This window comes from Falco peregrinus, chromosome 9 (genome assembly GCF_023634155.1).
Source record: "Falco peregrinus isolate bFalPer1 chromosome 9, bFalPer1.pri, whole genome shotgun sequence".
NCBI lineage: Eukaryota > Metazoa > Chordata > Aves > Falconiformes > Falconidae > Falco > Falco peregrinus.
Genome location: NC_073729.1, coordinates 11,406,145 through 11,433,815, shown reverse-complemented (window position 1 = coordinate 11,433,815; position 27,671 = coordinate 11,406,145). Strand labels below are relative to the sequence as shown.

At 39.9% G+C, this 27,671-nt stretch overlaps 2 protein-coding genes across 10 annotated transcripts in view; one reads left to right on the top strand and one right to left on the bottom strand.

Moving 5' to 3' along the window:
- BTBD10 (BTB domain containing 10) overlaps positions 1-3,553 on the top strand; it is a 29,827-nt gene extending 26,274 nt beyond the window's left edge. For all 6 annotated transcript variants that reach the window (XM_055813661.1, XM_055813662.1, XM_055813659.1 and 3 more), the window contains 2 exons: positions 1,121-1,231; positions 2,428-3,553. In XM_055813661.1, coding sequence (XP_055669636.1) covers positions 1,121-1,231; positions 2,428-2,738 — 422 coding nt within the window. In that variant the 3' untranslated portion in view covers positions 2,739-3,553. The remainder of the gene's footprint in view (positions 1-1,120; positions 1,232-2,427) is intronic.
- A 284-nt stretch (positions 3,554-3,837) lies between these two features.
- Positions 3,838-27,671, bottom strand: part of BMAL1 (basic helix-loop-helix ARNT like 1) — a 53,271-nt gene continuing 29,437 nt past the window's right edge. For 3 of the 4 annotated variants that reach the window (XM_013294460.3, XM_013294459.2, XM_055813656.1), the window contains exons 4-19: positions 26,840-26,860; positions 25,807-25,845; positions 25,424-25,465; positions 24,294-24,451; positions 22,761-22,840; positions 21,651-21,743; positions 20,554-20,671; positions 18,256-18,405; positions 16,623-16,869; positions 12,231-12,337; positions 11,731-11,881; positions 11,025-11,113; positions 9,001-9,109; positions 7,131-7,224; positions 5,125-5,227; positions 3,838-4,537 (exon numbers count right to left, since the gene is read on the bottom strand). In XM_013294460.3, the coding sequence (XP_013149914.1) occupies positions 4,377-4,537; positions 5,125-5,227; positions 7,131-7,224; positions 9,001-9,109; positions 11,025-11,113; positions 11,731-11,881; positions 12,231-12,337; positions 16,623-16,869; positions 18,256-18,405; positions 20,554-20,671; positions 21,651-21,743; positions 22,761-22,840; positions 24,294-24,451; positions 25,424-25,465; positions 25,807-25,845; positions 26,840-26,860 (1,762 nt within the window). In that variant the 3' untranslated portion in view covers positions 3,838-4,376. Of the gene's footprint in view, positions 4,538-5,124; positions 5,228-7,130; positions 7,225-9,000; positions 9,110-11,024; positions 11,114-11,730; positions 11,882-12,230; positions 12,338-16,622; positions 16,870-18,255; positions 18,406-20,553; positions 20,672-21,650; positions 21,744-22,760; positions 22,841-24,293; positions 24,452-25,423; positions 25,466-25,806; positions 25,846-26,839; positions 26,861-27,118; positions 27,229-27,671 lie in introns of all 4 variants that reach the window. The other variant, XM_055813657.1, reaches the window with a different exon arrangement.

Here is a 27,671-nt window from a genome sequence, read left to right as displayed (position 1 = left end):
GATGAGAAAAATGGATAGGAGTCTTGTTTACTGTTGGAGAAGAACTAGAGGGTGGGGGTTTTGTTTGGGGGGGGGGAAGTCTGTCAGTATTTTGGAAGTATAACAGTTTGGTGTATAGATGAGGTAAAGCACTTCTGAGTAACGTGCCCTGCCCTCTGTCAGTGCTGTCCTTGTAGCTGAAAATGTTCCTTCAGTGTGAAAATTGAAATTCAGGGGTTTGTGGGGGCAGGTGGGAGCTGGAGATACTTTGTACTCCGGTAGTATAAAAACTTCTTAGAAGTCTCTTGAAGGTATTACAGTTTCTGTTTGGATTTTTTAAATTAAAAACACCAGTAAAAACAACCCAAAAAAAACCCCAAACCTGCAGCCTCTCCTAAAGAAGGGTGGTTTGATGGAAGTAGAGAACAAATGTGACTAGTGAGTGTTCTAGTGTAGTAACGCAATTGGCTTGGGTTTCTAGAACCTTCATGTCTCAAAGATGTCAATTAAAAATACCCCCCACCCTAAGCGATTAGTTAAGCACACCCCTGCCTTTTCCACTTTTCATGAACAGTAGATTTGGATCTCTGCAGCTGTACAGGGTTGATGGCCCCAGTCCCATCTTTTAAGGTGCTGTCATCTAAATTTCAAAGGTGTCCTCCTCCTTCAGCTTCACAAATCTGGGGATTTTGAAACTGATTTGCAGATCTCTCTTGCATAATGGCAACAAGATGGGAAGATTTTTTTTTTTTTCTTTCGTCTGCAGGAATTCCATCAAAAAGTGAAAAAATGGAGGTGTCTTTTTTTTTTTTTGTTGTTATTATTTTTTTTATTATTATTTTGGTGCAGGTGGAGTTGGGAGGTTTACTCTGAGATTTGTTCTATTGCATTCCTAAATCCAACAAAAAAAAACCCTAATTGGATAAGCCAGACTAAATCGATAGGGAGAAAAGACATGTGCAAGCAGCCCAACTCACAGCGCCTTAAGCCGGTTTTCTCAAGAGTTCTTGAGTCTCTCCCCCTGTTCTGAAATAGAAATACTAGAGTAAAGCAAAACAGGGAAAAGGATAACTCTCTTGTGTTTTAAGACTAAAAGTTTAATCGTTCAGTACAATTTTTCCTCATTAAAATGTATTTTTAGTAATTTACAGCACAAAGTTGTACAGATTCTTCAAATACATTGAAAATAGAGATGTGGCCAAATCAGTTCTGAAGGAAAGGGGGCTCAAGAAGATCCGCCTGGGCATTGAAGGTAAGAGAAGCATGGCATGGCTTGCACACTCACTCTTCTGGGAAGGTCTGCTGCACTTCTCTGCTTTACATTTGTATTTGCATTCTTACAGCTTCGTATATTCTGTTCTTGGTCTGGTGTCCTTTTCAGGACTTGAAATGAAAAAAATTGTGGCAAGTAAATACTTTCAAAAAGTTTACAAAACTATTAAATGGATCGTTGAAATGCAAAGAAATGTTAATCTGAAATAAACCTCGTAAGTTAGGAGGCTGATCTGTAAAATCCCAGCTCTGGCTTTGCAAAAGAGATCTACATTAACTAGTCAGATTTTTATTGTGAATGCAACAACTGGGTTTATTTACACTTCATTTTCCTTCTGATCATTGACCCCAAATATTGAAAAATCCAGCCTTTATAATTTGCAGGATTTCCATCATTCACTCACCAAGTTGTTGTTATTACGTTTGTAATTTGCAAACCAAAAGGAAATGCTTTTAAGTGTTTGTGATCTCTAAAATAAGCGAGTTCAGCTGAAAAAGGTGTGAGCCTTCAGACTGGCATGTCCTTCAACTACACAAGAACCGGTTTTGTGCATAATGCTGGCTTGTTCCAGATTGTTTCTGCTGGCACTTTGTGTTCTAGGTGAAGAACGACTGTTTGACTAAACTCTAATGCTAGTGCCCTGTGATAATATGTAACTTCCTAGTAATGAAAACTATTGCTTAGGCAGTGGGCAGAGATGACTTAACACAACATAAGCAGAATTGAGAATTGGTCTAAACGAGTGTATTTTTATCATTTGGGAGAGCTGGGAGGAATGTGTGAGGATTCCACTTGAGAGCTGAAACCAGAGCCCAGAGCGATGCTGTTCTCTGCTCCTTTCCCACTTTCCAGGACACAGTGCCTGAGAAACAGCTGGCTGCTCTGGCTCAGGGAAGGAGCCACTAGCTGTGCCTGTGAAGCCTGGAAGCGGGGTCTGGTGCCATTACGTTCTGTCGATAGCACTGTAGTCCCTCTCCTTACAACCCGGTTGCTAGCTAAGCTGCTGTTGCACAGATAACGTTAAGAACACCATGATGGCACCTGTTCCCATTCAGGATGCTGATGGTGACAACTGCTGATCTTTACTGTGCGCCCACACACTGCTGTCTTGTAATAGAAAGCCCCGAACTACACAGTACAGAAAAGGTGACCTGCTGCTGTGCTCTGTTTCTTAGGTTACCCGACATACAAAGAGAAAGTGAAAAAGCGGCCGGGCGGAAGGCCGGAGGTGATCTACAACTACGTCCAAAGACCATTTATTCGGATGTCATGGGAGAAGGAGGAAGGAAAGAGTCGCCATGTCGACTTCCAGTGTGTGAAAAGCAAATCTATTACAAATTTGGCAGCGGCGGCAGCAGATATACCCCAGGACCAGCTTGTAGTAATGCATCCCACCCCCCAGGTAGATGAGCTGGATATTCTGCCTATTCATCCTCCACCTAGTAACAGTGAGATGGATACCGAGGGACAAAACCCACCGCTCTGATCTCGACTCTTACTAAAACAAAAGCATGCTACTTACTTTGAAGTGACTCTGTACTCAACTCATACTATGCTGCAATGCCAGTTTTTCCCATTGTGTAACGGTGTTTAGGATATTGCAGTACAGACCTTTGACAAGACCAAAGGAAGCGCCCGCTTGTTTTTGGAAGAGTACAGATCAAACGCCCTGGGGTTACCGTTACATACATGTACATGTTTACTGGTAGGTTTGTGACATTGGTGATTTGTATGCTGGACTGTCCTCACTCTCAAGCCCATCCAAACCCATGGGATGCTGGTGGTTGGTGTACAGCGGTGGTGTTACACTGGCGTTAGAACGCAGAGTTGGAATTGATAGTAGCACTTTACAAATGGTTGATAAATGGAATTTGAAGCCATTTTTTATAAATGTATTGCACAATACTAACAAAGTGCTTCTATCAAAAGTATTAACTGTAAATAGTTTTGCTCTGAATAGATTGACCCTTTTCAAGTTGTTCTACATGGTTGAGCACAAAACTACTTACTACTGGGTTTTTGGATTGAGGACATGATTCAATTACCCATGTAACATCTTGTTAAACTCTAAGTTCTTCAGTGAATTTTTTCACTTGTTTGCAGCATGAGCCATGTTCAAAAGTTGTGAATGACAGAGAGGGGCTTTATCTTAAATCTTGCCTTACCTTAATCTGTTCACAAATATTTATTTAATACATTTTTCATAAGTGTCATAAAATAGGAAAATGCAAATGGTTCATTCTTCATTTATTAATGATTGTAAACAAGTTTTTCATGCAAATAAAGTTTCCATTATTTTAATGGGTTGGTGTTATCTGTGCATGAGACTCTGCGGAGTCTGTAGTTACTTTTCTTTCCTCAGGGGAAGATGGTTAGTATTAAAGTGAAAACCCAGGTATTCAAGAGAAAGGGGGTAGTGTCAGACTTTACTGTTGTTCTTGGCTTCAATGTTATGCTAAGAGTAAGTGCTAGAGAAGCTGTAGTAATTTACTGTAGGGGCAAGGTCCTCTACATGTATTTAAGGCAGTGTTATGTAATCCCCTTTTCCCCCTAAGGGTGAAGAAATGGTAAACACCAACGGCTTGTAGCATGCACCTTTCAGCAGGGTTTTTATCAAAGTAAATGCTCCATCTTAGAACAAGGGAAACATTTATTTTAAAAATATTTAACTGTCTAATACATTACACTTTAACAATATTTATAGTAAAGGATTCTTACAAGAAAGAATAAACAGCTTTATGGTACAATTAGTATAAGAAAGATCCACATGGGGACTGTTTTGCAGTGTAAAAACACACCATACATCTGAAATGGTCATTTGCATATAAAAGCTACCACTGATGCCAGTGAGTTGCACAGTGATTTTTAAAAAAAATTTCAAACAACAAAATCCAAAATATACAAGTATTGCAAGCTATACACAGCTAAACAAATCAACACAGAGAACACTGTAGCAGGTTATTCCACATTGTCTGAAGTTACACATGGTAGGATGAGTTGCTTTCTGATACAGCTTTCATGTAATTTGTACATAAAAGCTTCTCAGTCCAACATGTTTCACAGACTGCAGAACTCCACCAGTAAATGCACTTTGATACTCAGATGTTGAAGCCAGGTGCATCATTTACAAGGGCCACGGCAAGTCACTGAAGTCTACAGGGCCACCAAGACCTGCATCTGCTTCAAGAAGGCTCATTATGACTGCCATGGCTGCTTCATCGTTGCTGGGGCTGCTTGATCCTTGATCATTGTCAATCATGTCAATGCCTATGTGAGAGTTCTCCCCTGTAAGCATAAATACAGTAAGTTACCAGGAGTTCACGGTGCTCTGCTGATGCAACTTGCTGTGGGCACTCGCCCTGTGACCTGAGGTAGAATGTCTGAACAGCCTGAACCATTTTGGGAGTATGAATCTGTCTGAGTCCCCGGCTGCCTGTTTCAGTGGTACCACCACTACCTGGGCAGAGGACAAAGGTTAGGCCACTCCTCAGGGAAAAAGCACTGTGCCACCTAAGAATGATCCTACGTGCTATACTTCAAAAATAAATCTAGATCAACATCTAAAAGCCAGCCTAGCCTTTTTGCTTGTCTTCAGTTGTTTAAAAACATTCACAAAAAGCAGGTGAGGAGTTCAGTTAATTCACAGATTCAGCAAGAGAAGAAAGGCTTCACCTGGAACTAAAAAAATTACAATATAAAGTAAGCCAGCAAAATAGACTGCCAGACTGCTCTTCAGGCAAACAGAGCAGCAGGTTATGGGCTTTATGCTGCCTGTGGCCAGTAAAAGCGAGTTATTGCTAAAACCCACCAGCTCGTTACAGTCGTCTGCACGTAGCTGGTATCGAGGGATGTTGGCATGTGCCTTCACTTACCGAGAATAGAGGAGTTGTCAGAGTACGGGTAACCAGAACTGTCTTGGATTTGCCCAGACAGTAACCCAGCTGAAGAAATGTCTGGAGTGCCACCATTTAATATCTTGAAAGAAAAAAATAGAAGCCATGAAACAGCATGAAATCTTGCGTTACATCTCAAATATATCCCTGTATGGGGATTTTTAATATTGGGAAGATGGGCTTTCCCAAAAAGAAGCTAGCTAATCAGACTAGTTGTAAACTAGCAGCTACTACCCTCTGTATTACTCCCATCAAGCAGGTGTCTGGTGGCGATATGCTATCCATCTAAAAGGAAGAGATCAAATCAGTGCTACATGCTAAACTTGAGAAAAGCTACTGGGAAAAGTCCTGAGGTGATTTCTGTGGGTCAGCTTTGTAAGTATTCCATCTGCAAGTGATAGTAATTACAGCTAACTACAGAATACTTCTGAATTTACAAATACAGTAAAGTACTGTCAACCAAGATCCCTAACTTTAAAAGGAGAATCATCCCAGGTAGAGAGACTGCATGGGCTCAGCATTGCTCCTGGATCGTAAGTCCAACCAGCTTTTGGTGTGGAGCAGCACAGCAGCACTGCGTACACCAGAGCTCACCAGGAACAGAAGAACCTTCCCTGGGATTCTTAGTAGCAAGGGAATAACTGAACTGGAACCATAGTTTTCAACTGCTCAGACATGTCTACACTGGAACATAAGCACTTGTGAGCTCCCTTCTGAGGGCAGCATCCACTGGAACTTGGGATACTTCTAGCAAACATAACCTTCCAACGAAGGAGAAATGCTGAGGGGGTAACCCTATTATAAACACACAACTCTCCATGTGTATTTTCCTTTATTACATTACAGTAGCTCCTGCTATATGTAGGTGCGGAATTATTGTAGGGCAGAAGGAGCAAGAATAACTATTCCTAGGATTACAGCTCAGTTTGTTCTTGAAATAAAACTTGAAGCTGGAACAAAGAGAGTCAGGAATAGAACAGAAATATTTACTGACAGCTACATGCTCTAGCACAAGCAATTCTTATGTATAGTCATCATGATTTCTGGGGGGAAACAAAGTCAGTCTGAGGCAGTGTTCAAATGCACAGAAGGATTTAGATAAGTGCTCTTCTTGCTTTGAACATAATTACCATAAGCAGCAATCCACTAGACAACTTAAATGCAGCCAGTACAAGTGTGTTCAGGTGGTTAAGTGCTGGTAATGGTATGTAAGTGCTACTCAAGCTGTCTTAGCACAAGGCATGGTCCATGGTATTGGTTATAAACTAAAACTGTCAGTGCGCAGTAAAGCATCTAATTGTCATATTTCGTGCTACAGCAGTACAGTAGAATTGCTGTGATTCACAGAACGGTCAGGGTTGGAAGGGACCTCTGGGCATCATCTGGTCCAACCCCCTGCTAAAGCAGGGTCACCTAGAGCAGGCTGCACAGAGCCATGTCCAGGTGGGTTCTGAATGTCTCCGGAGAAGAAGCCTCCACAGCCTCTCAGGGCATTCTGTCCCTGTGCTCTGTCACCCTCGAGGTACAGAATTTTTTCCTTATATTCAGATGGAAGCTCCCGTGTTGCAGTTTGTGCCCGTTGCCCCTTGCCCTGTCGCTGGGCACAGCTGGGATGCGCCTGGCCCCGTCCCCTGCCCGTTCCCCCCCAGCACCGTGATGGCCAAACGGCAGCACTTCCAGCGCCCACCAGTACGGGGTGCTAAAGAGTTTTTGGAGCACCAAGAGATGGGACAAGAGCTGTTCCTTGCAGCTCTGTTAAAAAAAAAAATAAAATAATTTATATACCTAAAGAGCAGGTGGATTTCAAAAGCTGCCAGTGTTTAAAAACTACTGGTCTCTGCACTGTTAAGAGATTTCAGCCACCAGAATACTTTGATTTTTCCAGCCAAGCAGCCAGGAGTTCAACATCACCAGTAATTCTATAAGCATCATCTCACATTATTTGCCACTACTGCTACATGAGTGTTTGGAAAGCCAGTTCTTACCTTCTTGCCTCCTGGGGAGGACGTATCAGGTGGTGGTGTGCTGGTAATATTCAGGGGACTTGAACCGCAGCTAGAAGGTGATGATCCTCTTATCCTAGAATATTGATAAAATAAGGAATTAATTTACCAGCAACTTTGAGACTCAGGTACCAGAGACTTGGAGTTTCAAATGCTGGCTTTATTATCAACAAGCATAAGGTGTTAACAAGCATGAACTTCATTTTCGTAACTTCCTCACCCTTCAGCGTTACTCAAATCAGCAGCAGCTACATTTTTATTTGCAGCTGATAAACAGTTATGTAAATTGTCCAGCTTGCTCAGCCTGCAAGCTCTTCCTCCTCCTCCCCTGCATAGCCTTCACAGTGTCAGAAGGAAGGTGTACTGGCTACCCAGGAAAGCCTCATTTTTTGTTTTTTACTTCAATTTAGACCAGCTAAGAATTTGAGCTGCCTCAGTCCCAATAACCTAAAGTCCTTAAATGAGCTACTGCCACAGAGCTACACAAATACATTGAACATTCGATACAGTTACTATTTTTTTTTTTTTTTTTTTTTTTTTACAAACTGGCCAAAGCAGCACTTTTCACTTCAATTTTCCATAGCTTGATCAAGTATTTTTTTATTAATGAATAATGTACTAACTAGAACCAACAAACCTCTAGACCAAAGGGAGGAGGGGTAGTTACAGAGAAAAGCAATGGAAATGGGAACCTTATCCTTGGCAGAGCTCCCCTGGGAAAGCTGAACAGAAGGCAGCTTGGAAAATAGTAACAGCTGCTGAAAAAGGACTGGAACTAACCCAGGGTCTTGAAATGAAATGAAAACATAAGCAGTAAAGCTATACTACTACACTCACTGAGGCTAATTAAGTGTTTTACAAGTACTAAAAGGGATGGTTAAAGTTTCTAAGTGTAGGTTCAGTCTTTGTGTGCCTTTTTTTTTTTTCTTTTTTTTTTTTTTCTCCTTCTTCCTATTCTTACGGACAGGAAAGAAGCTATATGCGATAGGTCTGTTGCTCCCTTAAACAATACTGTAAGTAGTCCCTGGCTTGCAGCAGAAACAAAACTACGGGAAACAGACTGAATGTTTTACTGCCACTAAACATCTGCTGGATGAGACCACTTTTATAGGAAAGGGAATAATTCCCAAGAGGAAATTCATGAAGAACTGGGATTGTTAGCCAATAGAAATCAAGTGACAACCACTGAAAGTAGCTGCTCACACAGGTGAGAGATAAGACTGCTGCTCTGAGATACAGCCGTGTATCGCTACAGTCCCTTACTGAAGGGTGCTGCAAAACTTGTTCCACCCAGAGACGTCCGTCTCTGAGACGGACGGACTGCCCTGGGAAGGCAGAGCTTCATCATCGTGTCCCACGTCAAAGAGCTGTGGGAAGGAGAACTACAAAAGCTGAACTTACATATCTAGCAACTTTAAAAGCATCTGAGCACAATGGATCACATCAGAACAAACCTTTTCTTCTTTTTTTTATTGGCATACAGTCAATAGCTTTGCCATTTGGAGGTTGTGCCACTCACACCCTTAAGTCATTGGGAAAAGAATGGTCTTGGAAAGGAATTTGTTTCTAGTTAGCAGTTCTTTTTAACTAGTTTCTGGTAAACAGATAATATTATCACCATTACAAAAAAGTTTCAATATTAGTCTTTTACAGTAGAAAGCTGAAAGGCTGTAACTTTCTCATTCTTTCACCATGGGCTTTTGACGGCCTGAAGCGTTCTGAATAGGCACCTGTAGCTGTCTACTTATAAAACACAACTGTATCATTCCATATTCAGCTTGAAGAAAGACTTCCTTAATATCCTCTTAAAGAACAATACCAATTTTCCTCTAACTTCATACCATTTTCTCACCTGTGAATCTCCATGATTTCTTCAGCAATCATCCTTCCTATTTTACCCGCCCCAGCTCTTGTTCCACCTGGAATTCCAGGCACAGTAGGATGGGTCCTCTTTGGGCCACCTGAAATGAAACCTTAAGGTCAGATAAAAGCTCCCAAACCATTTCTAAAAAGCATTTGTATTTAGGCACGCTTTGACAAGCTGCAGGATTTTCCCCTATTTATTTACAATTCTACCAGCTGGCAAGTACTTTCAAATGTACGGAAAGCTCTGACTCGCACTGAGCTATGCTGTGTCTCTCGGACACGCTGCTGCGCCGGCAGGTCCACAACAAGGTACGCAGCATACCCTGACCCTTATCAGACTCTGGCTGTTCCAAGCATCTGGTGGTGCCTCTTCTCCTGAGCTGGCACAGAATAGCTTGTCAGACTTGCTTTATCCTGTGCCTGAAGAGGTTTATCTCCAAACATGCTTGTTCTTTTCTTTGTGTCAAGACCTTGCTAGCGCATATTCCATTCAATACAGGATAAGCCCAAGCCACCTGATGAATATAAATAACCCCCCTGTAAGTAACTGCAAGTATCTAAAACCGGAGGAAGAAGTGAGGGCCGAACAGTTAGAAACTCACTGTTACTTTAATGTGATTTGTCACTTGCACAACACTTCAGAGGTGGCCAGGAAGGAGCTCGACACACTCCAAGGCACAGCAAAGAAAAGATCATGTACTGAAAGGGCAAGAGAACCCTTAACATGGCTTATCCATAATGGATAATTGCTGCCTTTTAGAAATTTGTATTTAACGATAGCAACCCTCAGCACCTGTGGCTCAGACCCTCAGGAGATGAGAAGGTTCACCTAAAAGGTCATCAAATCCTTAGCAGAGCCAGAACCGCTGGAAATTAAAAACTCCACTCAACTTTCTTTTCATCAGGGAACAAGAACTGTCCGTATGACGACATCATACACACGGTTTCTTTCCAAAGGCTGTTTTGTGGCAAGAATAAGCTTACCTTATTTCTATGTAATAGTTTGTTCTATATTTTTTTCCACTCTCAGAAGGCCCAAGTCACCACGTGACTGCCATTACTCCACCTTCAATTACTAACCATCACGCCTACGTGGCAGCTTCCATTCCTACCCGTCAGCTGTCCCATGTGTTGCCACCCTTCCCCCTCCAGCTTCACTTACTGAAACTCATTTTTCACAGAGATAACTGAAAAGCCCAGCACTGTTCTGCTAAGTGGATTGTGTACAGCTTACAAAGTAATTCCAGACATCGATATCCTTGCTCGACAGCTATAGAAGCAGAGCTGACAGAAGTTATAAAGGCATAGCTGATAGAAGTAGCATCTAGTAAATAGGGCCTCTAAAAGCAGTGGCTCCCAACTCTTTGGAAAGAATCTCAGTATTATCACCAGCTTTCTATCCCCATCTTTCATCCACAGGCTGCCACTGCATCCTTCTATTCTACCGCACTTCCACCCTGCTCTGTTATTAAATCCAGCTCTGCTGTGCATTATGCTGCACACCACCTGTCATAAAAGATGGTTTGGTGATCTGCAGCATTCCTAACAAGCCCACGATGATTACTAGAGGTCAGTTTTCAAGTCTTGACAAGAAGTCACATTAAGGGCACGTGAAGGGCATTAAGCCGAACGGCCAAACTATACAATCCATTTGCCCTCCAAGCAGTCATCCACACTGACCACAAAGCTTGAAGTCACTCTTGGACAATGTTCAAATAGCACCATCCATGGAGGCAAACCCCTTGTTTCTCCCCCACGTCACTCCTCCAACCCTGTTTGCATTTGTTTCTTAACTGGCTCATTCACTTCTCTTTGGCCACCTTCCATCCAGAGCTGGTATTTAAGTTCAAACAGAGCATGAACTGCATTAGCACTTTTTTTGCCCTAAAACTTATTTTTCTTCAGGATATTAACAAATTTTCGATGCAAAAGGGCAGCAAATTTGTACATGCAGGATTAGCTGCTATAACAAGGCATGACTGCCAGTAATTCCCGCAGTACAGCAGTTACCTTCTCCAGCCTGAAGCACGCTGTCCATGCTGTGTGGAGAAGCTGCAAGCTGTGGGAAGGCTGCGTCTCCACTCTCAAGTACGTTGGTGCTGTGGATTTCAAGAATTGGAAGAATCAGTGATAGAAAAACCTGCAAAACAGCTACTCTGCCAGTGCATCAGAATGGAATGCTTCAGGATTTAAGTAGTTTGTGAGCCACTATCGCCTCTGTGAAAGAAGCACTGTGATTGACACCAAGGCTAGACAAACAACAAAAATAAACCATGTTACAACTCAAAGTGGGCAATGCAGAACCCGAGCAGCTTCTCAGAAGAAAATTCCTCTACCGCAGTTATTCTACTGCAAAGTCACTGCACCTGTACAGAACCCTTATGGAGAAAGTGGAGGAGAAGCCCCTCCCAAAGCAAAGAAGTGCATCTCCTCTAAGTCCTACATAGACTGGGACTGCAGCTTTTCCCAAAGAAAGAAAATATCTATATTTTTTTCTATTTTATATTTATTTATATTGTATAGGCTTTAACAAGCAGATATTAAACTACTGAAATTAAACTAATTTCCTTCTCCCCAGGTATGCAGTTCTGAGTGTTACCAGAGGAAGACACCTATTGTCACAGAGAAGATGTGCACATATTTGGGTCAAATCTAATCTGAAAACAGGGCAAAGCCATCAGTATTTACATGCATCCGCCAAGAGAAAAATACTTACGAAACGACTGTATTTGTTGAGACAATGTATTCTACTTCTTTGGTCCAAGGGTTCATGAAACTGAACCAGCGACTCCGCAATGTAATAAAAGAGCCATCTTTTATTTTAAACTTGTAGCAGTTAGTCGTAATTTTTTCTCTTGTCTGCAAAACTAATGACAGGCAGAAAGCAAGTTACCCTCTGTCAAACAGGCACCACTACTGCATAAGCAGAGCCCTTATCAGGGAAAACTCAGTCAACCCCTCCCCTTCAACCCTGAAGGAAAATGTTACCTCTGCAGTTATCCCCCCCACCCAACCTGAACCTCAAATAATCACTAAAAATCCATGGAAGTCTAAGATAATCATATTGTTTGGCACATGCAGCACAGTGTTCTTGACTGAAGCATTTGCAAACAAAGAGGTATCCAAATCTTCTCCAGTTTTTGGGGTTGTTTTTAATACACAATTGTTCCCAATGTTTTTTAGAAAATTTCTTTAATAAATTGTTAATAATCGTACCTTGTCTATGACATTCTGCAAGGTGTCCTATATCATCTTGATGAAAATATTCGTAACACGAAGTACCTAGAAGTTCCTGGGGTAAGTATGCCAGAATGGCTGTTGCCCTTGGGAAAGGGAGGGGGGGGGGGGGAGTAGAAAATTTCTTTTAAATTGAAGTATTAGTGACAGATTACTAAAACTCACACTGAAGCTGGGTAAGGCTCAAGTAATGCAGAAAAGTATTTCCAGCTTAGAAGGCAAAAAAAATAAATGATTAAGAATACTGTTTTTAATTCTCAGGTAATTAAAAAAAGTACATAACACCAACAGCTATTATATTTGACCTATTGCCACTGGAAGGGATGTAAGACTTTCAAAAGCTTTGGAGATATATTGTAATTTTCAGAATTTAAACCTAAATCAAGCTGCCTTGTCACAGTCAGAAGATAATACAAGGTGTTCTGCATAAAGTACCATCAAAAACCAGACAAAGGTTTGAAGAACTGCCACATTCCCCGTGTACCCATGGTGCAGCTGCTGCACAGAGGCCAAATTGTAGCATAACGAGTGTTTCAGGAGCATTTTCTCCCTTCAAATCCTAAGCCTTAAGAGTGGGACAAAAAACCCACCCCAGCAAACCCTGCACCCACACCCATAAAAAAGAAAGGTTAGCAAATAGAAGTTTCCTGAGAAAGCACTAAGAGACCTACTATGTCTCATGATTGTGTTCGATTGAAAATGGAGAAGCAAATAAACGAACTTATTGTTTCATCAGAACCAGCCACAAAGTCAACTCATTTTCTTCCTCCTCAGAAAACTTTACAACGATATACACCTGTGATCTGCAACACGGGAAAGACATGGATTCCTGATCTGACTCAGTAGTGTTCAAGGAGCTGCTGGCAAGGATGGAGGACATCTAGGAAAAAAAAACTTTGTACATCAACATGGTAACCCAAGCTTTAAACTAAGTCCGAGAGGAAAACGCAATGTAACACTGCAGTAAGTGACAGTGAGCCATACAACAGCCCAACGCAAGGTGAAAGGGTCGCTCTCGACAAGGAAAAAGCTACTGTGGGCCAGTATGCTCAACACCCAGAGATATGCATGTTAAAACAAGACTACAAGAATTATTTCTTGACTTGTTAGTGGTTTAGAAGGTGTAACAACTTCACTAGGGTTGCTCACCTAACCCAGAATACCAACATGAAAAACAAAACAGATGGGGAGGCGGGAGAAGAAAAGAGAGTTGCTGTCACCTTGTACATTAGGGATCTGTACATTTGCCTTCTGCCCTCAAAAGATCACATACCCTCAAAAGTATGGCTTATCTGGGAAGGGACAGCACATTATTGCTACCACTGTGCACAGAACACAGCCACCACCCAGGGAATTCACTCTAAGACTTCCTGGTGCAGGAAGAAACAGTTGAGAAAGGAACAAAGCAGGACAAGCCATCCAGGTCCAGAAAGATCCTGAAACGCACACCATTTAATTCAGAAGACAGAACATGGTCACAATCAAATCTGCAGGAGCCCATGTGAAACTCCTCAAGAACATCAGAGCAGAAAGTACCATGGCTGAATGACTCTAGGTAAGAGTCTGAGATGCTCCGTAGAAGAACAGGAAGCAAACAAAAGTACTGAACTACAGCAAACTTTGATTTTCTGTGTTTTCCTTGGGGAAAAAAAAATTACTGGAGTAAAAAATGATAGTTCCTTGAAGAAATCAGAGTGAAAGTCACAATTCCAAGCTACTCCAATGCAAATTAAATAGGAAGGGTAGTAAGGAACAAGCCTAGGTAGATCATCACCTCTTCAGCAGTCTCAAAAAAGCCCAGTGTAGAAATCAGTACATATTAATAACTATGACTAAGAACAGCAGGAAAAACACTGAAGCACAAACCCCATGGTATTTAAATGCAGGGCGTTTTTGTATTTTCCCCAGGCACACTAAAAGCATTCAGCACCCGTCGGGTGGCTTACACCTGATGCCTTCATTGACAGGGCGCTCTATGACCTCGGCCTTGGAGAAGGAACCATCACAAGTATTCATGCGACAGAAATTTTCAAACTGGCTTTTGTCTGGTGAATGTTATCCCAGGACACTGAAACTGCTGACACCTCCAAGACTGCTTTGATGAATTATCTGAGAGCCTGTGGAGAACCTCAAAGCAGCAAAACGTAGAGTCTGTCTTTAAAAAGGAAGAGCTAGGAACTAAGTCAACCTTATTCCACTATTTTTCTAAGAACTTTAGTAACCAAGCCTTTTAACAATACTGCAGTGGTGGGAAACCTGACAGTGATGGGTAACAACCACTATGGGCACCACCAAGTAACTGTAAAACCTCTACATTTACTGTCATAGAAGAATAAACAGGCTTTTTGAGAAGATGCACGAAATTACAGCAGATGTCAAAAGACTTGCTGAATTCAGTATCTGACCATATTCTATTAAGCAAGGAAGGAAATCGTTCTTGTCCTTGAATCTCATCCTTTCTTTACTTTTTCTCCATAGGTTGCTTCTCCCAACTTAACAAGGCAGCTTTGAATTCTGAAGCTGTATACTATGTCATCTGCACATGTAACTTAATTTTACTTTCAAATTCACCATCCAGATTCATTAAGAGTAGTGAAGGAGTAAGAGGTGGGATGGTTCTCTTTAGAACTCTCTCCAGTGTAAACTGCCATTTGGACAGTAACTGTTGAGTTTGGGCTACTCTGCAGTAGCCCAGCTAGCTCGTACCTAATCTACAGCAGCTCTTCTCCAAGGACCATGCAATCCAGCAGGACAAAAAGTTAGGGTCACAGAGAGTTTTAAGCATCTTTCCCAGATTCCCTTGGACAAATGATGAAGTCACAGTGCAAGTCTATATGAACAAAAAATCCCAACGTAGAAAAAGATTAATAATTTTCAACTTTTACAGGTGCCTAAATATTCTCCAGTGGAAGCACAGATCATAGGATGCCAAGTTTAAGCCTACAGATGAGGTTTTCTTCTAAAAAAATAAATAAATAAATAAAATATTCCCCAAAGAGACCTTTGAAGGAGTATACACATTCCAAGGACTGTAAACAACAGCTGGAAAACAAGTGAATAAAAGCATATGTGTTTAAATCCAGTGGGCCAGTGTTTTCTGAGTCTTATTATTTTAGAAATACTTCAAAATTCTCCATCAGGGGAATACGTCTGATCTTTTGAAAATAACGCTCATTCATGCCTTGGCCTAACAGAATGGCACACCTGCTGAGCAGCAGAAAGGCTATGAATGTTCTCATAGCTCCCAGAGTGATCATCTGCACCAGTCACTGCTGCTGAAGAGCTGATACTTTAAAAAGCTTTCTATTAAATTAAAAACAAAAAAAACCAAACCCAAAGAATCCAACCAAAACCTGCAAACCCAAACCCAACCACTCCAACCAGATAGATAACATTAACAAAAAAATTATCTTTATTGCACTTCCCCTCCAGACTATCAGCTCTCAAGTCCACTAGAATTCAGCTGACACACCGCGGCACCCCTGAAAGAAATTCCAGCAGGCAGATTCTGTCAGATTTTGGAGCCCGGGGTTTCATACATTGCAAACAAACGAGCCTAAGCCCCAGGCAACCTGAAACAGCCTCACCTGGGCAGCACCAATCCATCTTGGCAAGGGAGGGAACCAAACAATCCCTCTCCAACCAGCCCAATGTAACCCCTCCACTAACATCCTTCACCCATCATTTCTTCCCTTGACGATGCCAGTTATTCTGAAGGAAGACCCAGGTCATGTCTCTCTGCTACTTCATAAAATGTAAGCAACTTTGAAAAAGATAAGAATTAGCTTTCTGGATAATAAATAAACCTGATATCTGAAAGAAGATACCACACTGGTACAAGTTCTCAAACCTTTTCCAAGAAGTAAAGCTTATGAAAAGCTTGCTCTTATACGTACAAAAGATTACACATACAGAAGTATTAATTCAGCAGAATGTGTCCGAAAATAAATGTATACACTATCAAAGCCTAAAGCAGCCTGTGCAATAACTTAACTACATAGTCTTTGCAAAAGTCTTCTAACAACAAAGAGGTAGTAATTACAGATTCCATTTTCAAAACAGGACAGCATATTCTTCTGAGGATTACATATATACATTCCCTTAATAATGGCAGAAATGATCCCTGGATTATTCCATCTAGTAAGCCATATTACTGGAGGGGTTTGGGGGTTTAAATTTAATCATTAGCAATGAACAATACCTTTGAGCTCTGTCTCAAAAACCAAAATCACATGCATTCAAGATTCAGTAAAAAGCTGAAAACAACAGTCATTTCTTTTGTCAGTAATATTTACACTGCTTTAAGTAAAGCTGTCAGCAAAGCAGTACTGAACAGTGACTTACTGTGGAAGTTACTACAAGTATTCTTACCTCTGATCTACAAAAACAAATTTCCCATCTATTGCATGTCGAGAAACATATTCTGTAGGTTTCACCCTGATCTCCCCGTTGACTGGCTGTGGCACTACATGAGGATGCAGCCGTCCAATTGCAACAAGACAGCTTAAATTACAACCCTCGTTATCTGGTTCATTATCTTCATCTAGTCCCATTTTTGTTGGCGGCCAGCTTTTTAAATATCCTGTACTATGAATAGTGCAAAAGCTTTTGCGATCTGCTGTAAAAAGAAAAGAACAAAAACCAAAACCAGCAGTTAGATCATGGATAGTGCTTTGGAGAACTTCATCTCAGTTCTGCTAATAACGCATCTCCTCTATTATGCAGGGAATTTGGGAATCTGTTCACCCAGGGATTTCCAGCGCACCTGCTTCTATGCAGCTAATCTGAGGTAATTCAATAAGCAATTTATCTCTGCAAAACCACTGTTTATACTGAAACATCACATAGTTCAGCGCAAGGTCACTTTTGATTAAGTAGAAACTGCATCCCATTTTATTGGTTCAGCAAAGGATGCGAATAATCTAAAGGATTGTTGAAGGAATTAGTATATTAATAAATAGATGCCTCCTTTTTCAATTCAGCATGAGGCTCCTACAAAAACCAGGAACAATTTGTTTGGCCGAATATACCCTGTTTGAGGTGTACAGGGGATAGCTGTACACAGGGGCGAGGATGAAGGTGCACAATGACAGGTAATGCAGTCAGTGTTGGAAAGAACTATTCCTCAGCACTGAGCAAGCCTTTAAACTGCAAGGAAGACTTTCACAGAGAGGCGGGGTAAAAGGCTTATGCTCAACTGCACAAACCGGCTTCCTCACAAACGAGCACTTTAAAGCATCATCCCAGGTTGAAGCCGTGTCTGAATCTAGCAGGAACTACTTGGGACAGCTGCCACATCCAGAGACAACACACTGAAACGGCCTTCGGTTCTCTAGTTGACACTTTCCACTAACACCAAAAGTATATCCAATGTATTAGGAAAAAAATAATATTATTATCAAAGAATAAATTTCTGAATTTGGACTAAATACATATTCCAACACCTCTAGAGTAACACCCCACAGAGGAAAAAAGTATTACCAACTTTGATAATGTTACGATCAAATATTTCTGGTATAAAAATGCTATGTTTCCAGTAATCAGAATGTACCAGAACCACAGATGAACTCAGAATAAACTAATTTTTCAAGGTGGATATCCATCCAAATACCACTTGTCAAACATGGAGCAGAGAGATAGAATGGGTAACAGCTCCCCTTTGTTGGAGACACTGCCTAGAAGGTCAAGACTGAATGTTATATGATCAATGTCTAAAGAAGATGCAATAATGACACCACAGCTGTCAGCACGAACTGACTGCAAAGATTTCAAGAAAGCAGAGAAGAGATTTTGGCTTTATATGCTAATACACTGTATAAGAGCTGGGGGCAGGATGTGTGTGTGCAGTATGAATAACAGGCCTAGACATAGTTCAATATCTTAGTAAGAAACACTGACAGGGTTCAGTAAGAAAAAAATAAATCAGCCACTGCAAGCGAGAAATTGTATTAAAAACCCAAACCTGACAGCCATTACATTTGGCAATAAAATGTGTAATTGTTACCTTTCTTCTTTGAACAGGTTGAAGGAAAATCCTTGTCTTCTACTTTCACTGAAGGTCTATTGCACTTCATCCTACAAAAGAAGGACCTTCTTGCTCCAGAGCATAGTCGTGATGGCCCAGGTGTTATATCAGTCTTAACTGGGAGTCCAGCTGTAGCAAACAGAGGAAGTGAGGAATCCTTCTTGGTCAGGTAAAAAGTTAAACCACACAAACGCTTACATCCTATAACCCAACTGTACAGTGTTTCAGCTTTGCTGGGACTTTTACATCCTTCCTCTGAAGCAGAAGTCCTTTTTGGAGATTTTCATGTAAGTGAATATGTGCAGGACTCAACTGACCACATCAACATTACAATTTCTGATTACACCTTCTAGTGTGAAAACACCGATGTATGCTTGAGAGCACAGGGTCTAAATGCAAAAAATAGCAAAAGATTGTACAAATCCACACAAGTTTTGCAATAAACACTGATTTCTTTGACCACTAATCAAGTGATTAAAAATAGATTATTTATCCATAACTAGTGCAGTACTTCAAACATGGTGCAAGTACTCCATACACTCGATAGGACCCTTCAGACTGGAAGTCTTATCTACCACTACACCCACCCAGACAGCACATATGTATGTACAGAGCAAAAAAGGCCCAGTGCCATTCCAGGTCCATCTCAACTGCTGTTTCTAGACATCAGATTTTTTCACTGTTCTGACGGAAGGAGGTAAAAAGGCAGCAGTGACCTACACAGAGATCGCAAATCCCCAAGACCTCCAGTTACGTGCAAGAAGCCTCTCTAGCCTCACAAGCCTCACAGAAATATGTGCGTATGAACATACCCTAATGGTAAGCCCTGACCTTGACCGTATTCTTGCAGGAGACTCTTAAGATTCTTTTCTGTGGAAAGGAACTGGAGAAACACAGTACCGAAACACCTATCAACCCTGGGAGCCAAGAGCAGAGCACCGGTACAAACACAGCTCCGGGAAGATGCCTGGCGTGCATGAGGAGCACAGGTATTAGCAACACCAGGGATGCAGCTAGAGCTGCAGGGGACAGTGCTCCAAGAGCTGGTGGAGGATTTAAATCGCATACCAACTTTTCCACAGCTTGCTATCCACTTCAATCATTTCTGCATGGGGACACGTATAAACAAACAGCTATAAAACACGTACAAAAACTTCTAAGGCCCTGTAGGCTTTTAACACAAGGAGGAAAACAACGATGCCAATGTTCTAGTGTAAAGTGTGCCTCCCTTAAAATTAGAATTGAGTGAGGTCACCTCAAGGAGGTCAGACTGTCCTGTACCACATGCACTCTAAACTGCTGTTCAGTGGTGAGAGTACAAGCTGTGCCTGAGTCACTCATGCCAACATAAAAATAAATACATACATACTAGTACTCTTTTAAGAATATGAGTTCTTGAAATTCTACCAATCAGTCTATCATAGCAGATGGGAAGACTGTAATTCATAGTATTTATTTTTGCCTAACTTTGTCAGAGGCATGCAAAAAAAAGGAGCTACCATTGGATATACATGCGTGACAACCAGACAAAACCAGGAGCCAGAAAAAACTTCAGCTGATCCAGCTGGAGCCTCTAGGCTCAATGCCCTGGAATGATCTCTCCCAGCTTCAGTTTCTGAAGTTGAGCTGGTGGCTTCTTCGAGATGAGATCCTAGATCCTAGAGATCTCTGCTCCTGACAAGCATGAGACTTAATGACCTGGAAATCTGCAGTTGTAACATACCACCTTCTACTTAAGCAATGCAGATGCCTGTTAAGAGAGTGAATTGAACACCTACTCGCCTCACAAGCGGCAGAGATACAGAACTGCTTTAAAATACCAGAGCAGAACAGGGCTAAGAGACATAGTAGGAAATGATTCCAAGAATCAGGCCAAAAACCTTGCTAAGAGAAAGGTTAGGTCATTGATGGAAGTGACAATATAAATAAAAAGAATCCTCTAACTTGACTGACAGCTAAGGATTACCAAAATTAATACCAAGTGTACCCTGACCATTAAGAACAATGACTTAGAACAAATGCTTCATATGTTTTAATGGGAAAAATTAAACTTTTGTTGCCTGGAAAAGAGGATACCTCACAGGTGAAGCCAGTAAAACTAATAGATCTATACTGCAGCGCACACCAAACCAACCAGCTTCTACACTCAGGTGTCTGTTTCAGACTGTTTTTTGGGTATTGTCCTGCAATCCAAACCGCACCCCCACACACACTCACTTTTGACATGGCAAATATTTAGCAGTAGTGCAACTGACTACATGCTAGTTTTTCACTCACTTTTTGCATCTATAAGCCTTTCTCGAGGCGCAGTGTCAGAAGAAGAGAGCTGCTCCTTCACTTTGGCAATGTCTTTAGGATGAAGGTAATCAAATAAACTTTGACCAATCAAATCATTCTGTAGAGATTGAATAATCAGTCAAAAATGAAAATACATTGTTCAGTAACATTTTCTCAATTTTAGCAATCATTATAAACAATCCTCTTACATATAGGCCTAACCAAGGAACATCAAACATCTGAGATCCAGGAGTTAACAGAAAGCATGCTTTCTATGTATATTTAAGTTATTACTACATTACATAGTAATTTCATAAGTGTTAGCACGAATTTTGCAGGAATAGCATGCTCAATCCACCACCACCAAACATTCTGGTTTCTCTCCAGTCTCACTTCATATGCCACACATTTGAAGGAAGAAGTCCTAACTGCAGATGTTCTCTCTCGATATTTAGATAATGAGTAAGTAGGTAGTATACACCTAACTAAAGGCTGGCTGAAGTAAACTTCTGAAGCCACTTCAGTTTTTAAATTTATTGAGGAGGGCAGATGACAGAAACAGTGGAAAAGATTATTTATACAACTTATTGTATATAAGTATGTAAATATAAATTATTTATACAATATATGCTGCAAGTTAAGCCTCACGTTAAGCATATATTAAAAACCTGGCTTTGGTATAATTGCTTCCCAGTTTTCGTCAGTTAAGTATGCTAGAAAAACCAGAGCGGACAGGAAGACAACAAAGTCAAAAAAATTCACGTGAAGCTACCGGAAGAACCTCACGCTTATTTTTCAATATTTGCTTACATCCCAATTAGATAATGCTTTTGCAAGCCTGAGGGTAATCCCTGATCAGAATGCAACAATCAATGAAGAAAATTTAGTTCCTTTTCACCTCCCTAGTTTGAGCAGAAAACAGAAACAAATCTTCTCTAATGACATGGCAGAGCAAAGCTCTTTCTTCGCAACAAACCTCAGCTTTCCCGACAAGCTGTTCACATAAATACCCCTCCATATAAAAGCATAATCATAGAAAAACCCCACACCCTTCAAATCTTTTAAGGCCTAACACTACTTAAAATGGAAAATAATACCTGACTATAGTTGAGGATCTTGAAGACAGATTCTGAAACAAACAGTATCTTCCCTCTGTCACAACCCACAACAAAAAGAAATCCATCTGCTGCCTAATTAGGGGAGGGGATAAAAAAAAAATAAATTACTGAGTTAAACATCCTCATTCCATCATTATAACCTTTAAAAACACCTCACATACAGTAGAACTTCTACACTAGGAGAGCTGTCTTTACATTTAGAGATAACTGAGTCAACAGGCAAGATATGAAATTACAATGAAGCGTTTTTGCATCTGCAAACATTTTTTGGCATCTTTCTGGGCATCAGGCCAAGAATGTAAAACTATTTCTATGAGGAAAAAAAAAATCTATGTCTTGTCCAATAGAATTATGATTATGTTTAATAAAGCCTTCAAATTAAAATAATATTTTAACTGTATTTATTCCATAGTTCCTCTGCTAGAAACCGGATATAACCTGGGTATTTATTTATGTGTCTGTAGGCAAGTAATTCCCATGTCAATAGTACTCTTTTTCAGTCACGTAAAAGCATGCAGGATTAGGCCCTAATTTTATAGCTTTAGAGTCACAATGCTGCAGAAATTGAATTCTGCATATGCTGCATCTGGACACTGCAGTGCTTCAGAAATTACACAACCTACAAGAAAAGCTTAACTATTGACAAATGATACAGGCTCTCCATGCTATAAAAGAAGTATACAGCAAGCAGCCAAACATAATAAGTCACGTTACATCAGTGACCTCAAAAAAAAAAAGGTGTTTGTTATATCACTGTACACTGAAAATCATGTCAAGGTAGGCCACAGCAGAAAGTCTGTAAGAAAATAATTTATGTGATTTTGGTAAATTCCATGAAATAAGAGTCTGGTGGTTACCATCAAAATACCAGTTTCCTCAGATCTCGCAAATTTTTCCGCTTAAGTTAAGAGACACTAGTCATCATTAAAACCCACTGACTTTATGCAGTAGGCTTGCAGATTTCTTTGTTATCCTCCATATTCAGAACATTCTCAAGCTGAGATACAAGGCAGAAAAAACCTGGTGTTTTGCTTTGGGAGAGTTATATTCACAGCCATTGATAACTCTTAATTAAAAACTGAAACGTACCCTGAGAATAAGGTGTTTTAATTCATCATCTGATAGAAAAGCAGGCTTATAGTTTGCTTCTGTATATGGGTTTGCAGCACCTAAAGAAAAAAAAAACAAAACACCAAACAATACCCATGTCACAAACTTAACGATACATACTTAGAACTAGCAATTTTCCTTTGGCTCCTTCTTACACTGTTACTCACTGCAGGTGTTCTTGAAAATGAAAGTTGTTTTCTGGTTTTGATTTAACATGAGCTCTGTTGGTATTAACTTAAAAAAGGATGAAACTTTTTTGCTTAAGCACAAATACTGTGTTATGTAGTAATGCAAATGGAATGCCTTCTGAGATCTAAGTGTTCCTTGACATATTTTTTAACGCAAATGGTGTCCTTAATTTATGGTCCTGCCTCAGAATTGGGGTGTGGATTAAAAAAAGATATTAAAGAATAAAAACCTTCAAGCTATTTCTTCTCTTTATAATTTATAAAGTGACAAGGTCACATAAACAGTCACTTAGGAACTTTACAAATCAGTTCTCTCATTCCATGCCAAAGTCAAAAAACAGCATCAGAACATCATCTCGCAATGTCAAAAGCCCAAAATTACTAACAAATGAGGCAGCTGCTTAATAAAGAGTAATTCTTCTCATTCTATTCTCTTCATAAAGACAAAAGTCAAATTAGGAACCACTGAAGTGCTATGAAGTACTAACCTGATCAAATGCAAGTGGCAGAAAAAGTGAAACCTTTCAAAACGCTAGGATAAATGATCGGAAGACACCAATTCTCCTAGAAACTAGAACTGTGACTCTTTAAATTAGCTGCATCACTATCTTTTCTCAGGGGCGTATTTCTTGAAGGCTTAAGCTTTCATCACTGATTGTGCCCAAGCACTGATGCACTCTTTTGTGAAGCTTTAGGACATACAGGAATTTGCAACAACCCAAAATCTTCCAAACCTGCATGCTTCCCTTTAGGTTCTTCAACAGAAACTCGTTAGAGACTAGAATTGACTTTTCAAAGTACTCTCCCTCCTTTCACACAGAGCTAAAGGTATGAACACAAAACCTGAGAAGTCCTGTAGGAATATTACTTACACCTAAAATCTAACCTCTCTGTCCAACAGGTTTTACACACTGCCTGCTTAAGAGCACTGCCCAAGAACACTGCTTGGTGCTACAGCCGATCCAGCCACTCCAGCCCTTTGCTCCCTCCCTCCTCCAGCCTCCACTGCCTTTCTATCATTGCATCTAGCAACGGTGCTCAATCATGTCAGAGGATGTCAAATTATTCTTTTCTCACCCACAAGTTTTCCCAGTCAGATCAGGATATTACACCATGAACCAGTAAGCTATAACCAAATATGCTGCATCATTGCTAAGAAAAGGAGAGAAGTCCTCTCAAAGTGTATTAACTTACTCTTTTGGCAAAAGGGCAAGAAAGGGAGAGAAGAAGTATGGCTTTGGGGAAATCCCATTCTGCCACTCTCCTACAGTCCTGCCCACCCACCCCCCTCCACCCACCCCACCCCCACCCCCAGTCAACTTACCACGTAGTGTTTTCATGTGCTGGACAGCCATTCTCAAGACAGTGAGTTTATCTAGCTTTCGAGACATAGCGTTGCACGTTGGTACCAAAGATGCCAGTTCATCTATAAAACTGTTCATTTTATCTCTACGCCTTTTTTCAATTTGACTATGAGCCTCCCTAGAAGAGTAAGGCGGTACAGAAAAAGGGAGAGGCATGAGAAAATAAATTGCATTAAAACCCACAAATATATATATATTGCATTAAAACCCACAAATATAACCTCCTGATAATTAAGTTACCCTTTTATCCTTGTGAAAACTACATCTACATACAGAATTCTTCAATCATTTTATGTTCATTATTTGGATGAGTAACACAAACAATAGGCAAAGCTGCAGCACATGGTTCTGATTTAGCAGAACACACATACAGTGTGGGCCATACAGTACACTGAATCCTCAGTTCCAAAACAATCCACTAAACGGTACAAAATTATCTTGAGATTCCTACTGTTGTACGCCACTTTTGTTCTTAGAATATACACTGAAACGTAACTGGAATCAGAAAGGTCACAGATAAGCAAATTCCAGTATTTATGTAAACACTGAATAAAGCATTCAATTAAGAATTTGTGATCAGTATACTATATGAATGTACTAAATATTTAAAACTACCTTTTGCTGTGGCAATGTAAGCCTCCTACTCATCCTACAGCTTTCCACTTGAAGTATTTGAGATACCTCTGAACTAAAGTCTTCCTCATCAGGAAAAACAATGATGAACACTAAATGATTTAAGTTTTGTTTTATATTTTCCCTGTATCAAAGAGTCACTGTTAACAGTTTCACAGCCCACTACTGAGTTTGAAATAAACAAGATGAAGAATATAACATAATCAGAAACATAGAGACTTCAATTTCAACATTAACGAAGTGACTAAAACCAAGTTACCTACCAATTGGTATCTGCACAAAACTATGCAGTTTATACAGGCAAAAGGTTAACAGTGCAAATATATAGAAAAGTAAGAGAAGGTCAAAGCTGGAAAAAATGATTCTTAGGATAAGAAATATGTAAATATGTAAATATTTCACATAGGCAAAAAGGCAAGAGATAATTCTTTTCAGTATACTTGTTTTAGAGTATTACCTTGCATTTTTTATTCTGCCTTGTTGGTCTGTATACTCCAATCTGTTGAGAAACAGTATCACAAAGTTACAGTGTGGAAACCACTAAACCCAATTATTTTAACGTATCTTACATACTATTGATCCTCACAAAAATCAGGGGGGGGTTAATTTGAACATTTATTTAACCTTTCCTCAGAGAAGATAATTATTTATAATATCGTGGCTCAAAGTATTGGGGTTTTTTTTGTTTGCCTGTTTTAATTTGTTCAACAATCTTAAGCCTTTGTCCCAGCAAAGAAACAATTTGGGACACATGACTACAGTGACACTGAAAACACGTATCTACACACAGGATCCTATGTCAGTACTGTGGAACTAACACTTTAGCGACATCAACAGTACCTTCCATGTTGGTCATCTTTATCTGTATCCATACCTTCCCTGCAGAAACAGAATAAAGCAATATATCACAAATTAAGCAGGATTAGCAAAACTTATCAGCTTATCGTAAAATTAGAATAAAGTATTCCTGTCATCTTTAAATCATAAACACAAAAATAGGAATATAAAAGTGAGAACCTGGAAGGACTAAAGAATTTGTGTGGGTTTTGCAATATTAAAACATTTTCTTAAATTAGTTGTGTCTCCTTCGGAGCTAATAAAACTTCACAGTTCGATGTGTTTGACAGTAAAACATGCTGCAGTTCAAAGCTATCATCTGTTATAAAAATGTTTTTAGTTAACTGGGATGGGGGGGGGGGTAAGACGTATCAATGTAGATATTTTTTCATGCCTTCATCAGAAACAGGGCTACTAACTTTCATTTACTAGAGTTAAAAGGTCAACCACAGGCAGTTAAAGTGCCTAGCATATAATTCATAAATTGTCCTAATTACTTTGTGCAGATGCCTGTGTGCTCTACACTTAGGTTGCCTTATGGCAGCCAGCCAGTTTTGGAGTAGGAGATGGTAATAATTTAGACCAACAAAACATTAAGATGACCAAACGCATGGACAGAAGGAAAGACTATGACAAGCACATTTGAAATTAGCGTCAACTACCACTGTAGATACATGGCTTTTGTCTCAACATGACAAAAAGAAAAAAAAGGAGGCATAAAGAATAGAAAGGATCCCTCCCCCCCCCCCCTTACATTTTAATACTGTAACCATAGGTACAGAAATAAGGAGAGGAAAGTACAAGTCTTCACAGCCATATCTGGCAAAAAAAGTTGAATGCCTAAGACTACAGTGCTGGTAAATAACAGGAAGAAAATGTTTTGATATACATAAATCTGTACAACTGTGTTTAAACAGCCACCTTTAGGCCTAGCTTATTCTGGTTTAATTCCTACCTGGAAATTTAAAGTAAGTGGGAGGGAAAACACCAAACATCTTTTTCAAGTGAAATCAATTATTAAAATATTTATACTTACTCAAAAGGAAAGCCATCAAGTCTGAAAAAAAAAGGAAAAATAAAGTATACCACATATAGAAAATAAGAACATCTTGCATTTTCTGCTGAAGTTCTCAAGCTAATTTATATTCTTATTTGAAATAAAAAGCACAACGAAAACAAGACAATAGCAGTGAACACATTCTGAGGAAACAAACTTGTTCAAATTCATCTGCTTTCTGAAAGAATAATTCTGCTTTTTAAGAAAAGATAGCATAGTTCATTACACTTAATGTGAAAAACTAGTAAAACAACTAACCTAAATTATGTTATGCAAATCACTGAGATATTGTTTCATCTTCAGAAATGAAAGATCTGTGCTTTATGCATGTTGCCCTTGTGGTTAGATAAATGGGATTTCAGAGGACTCTAAGGTCAGAAATAAAAATAAAAATAAAATGAAGTATCTCATGTTTCTCAGTCTTTGATTCTGCCCAGCAGGACAGATAAACATTTTCTTTTAGTCAGTATTAAAGTCCTAATTCTGAACTTTATACAGACTTTATCATATCATAAAGAAAATTACGCAGAATTTCTACATGCAAGCTAATTGTTGGCATCACTTCAAGACTGTAAAGTGACCTGAAATACCACTGAGCTTTGTTAAGAGGCTGTTTTATAAAAGCCTTAGGAAAAGTCTTCTCATATTAGCCATTAACATACCAGTTATTCCTGTTCAACGTGAGACATTAGCTTTCCCAAAAATAAACATGGTAGTCTTTCATATATTATTCATGGCACTTCTATATCAATTATCTTTGCAATTGGTTTTTAAAAGGAGCTTGAATAACGTGAAAGGTTTTCTTCATCTC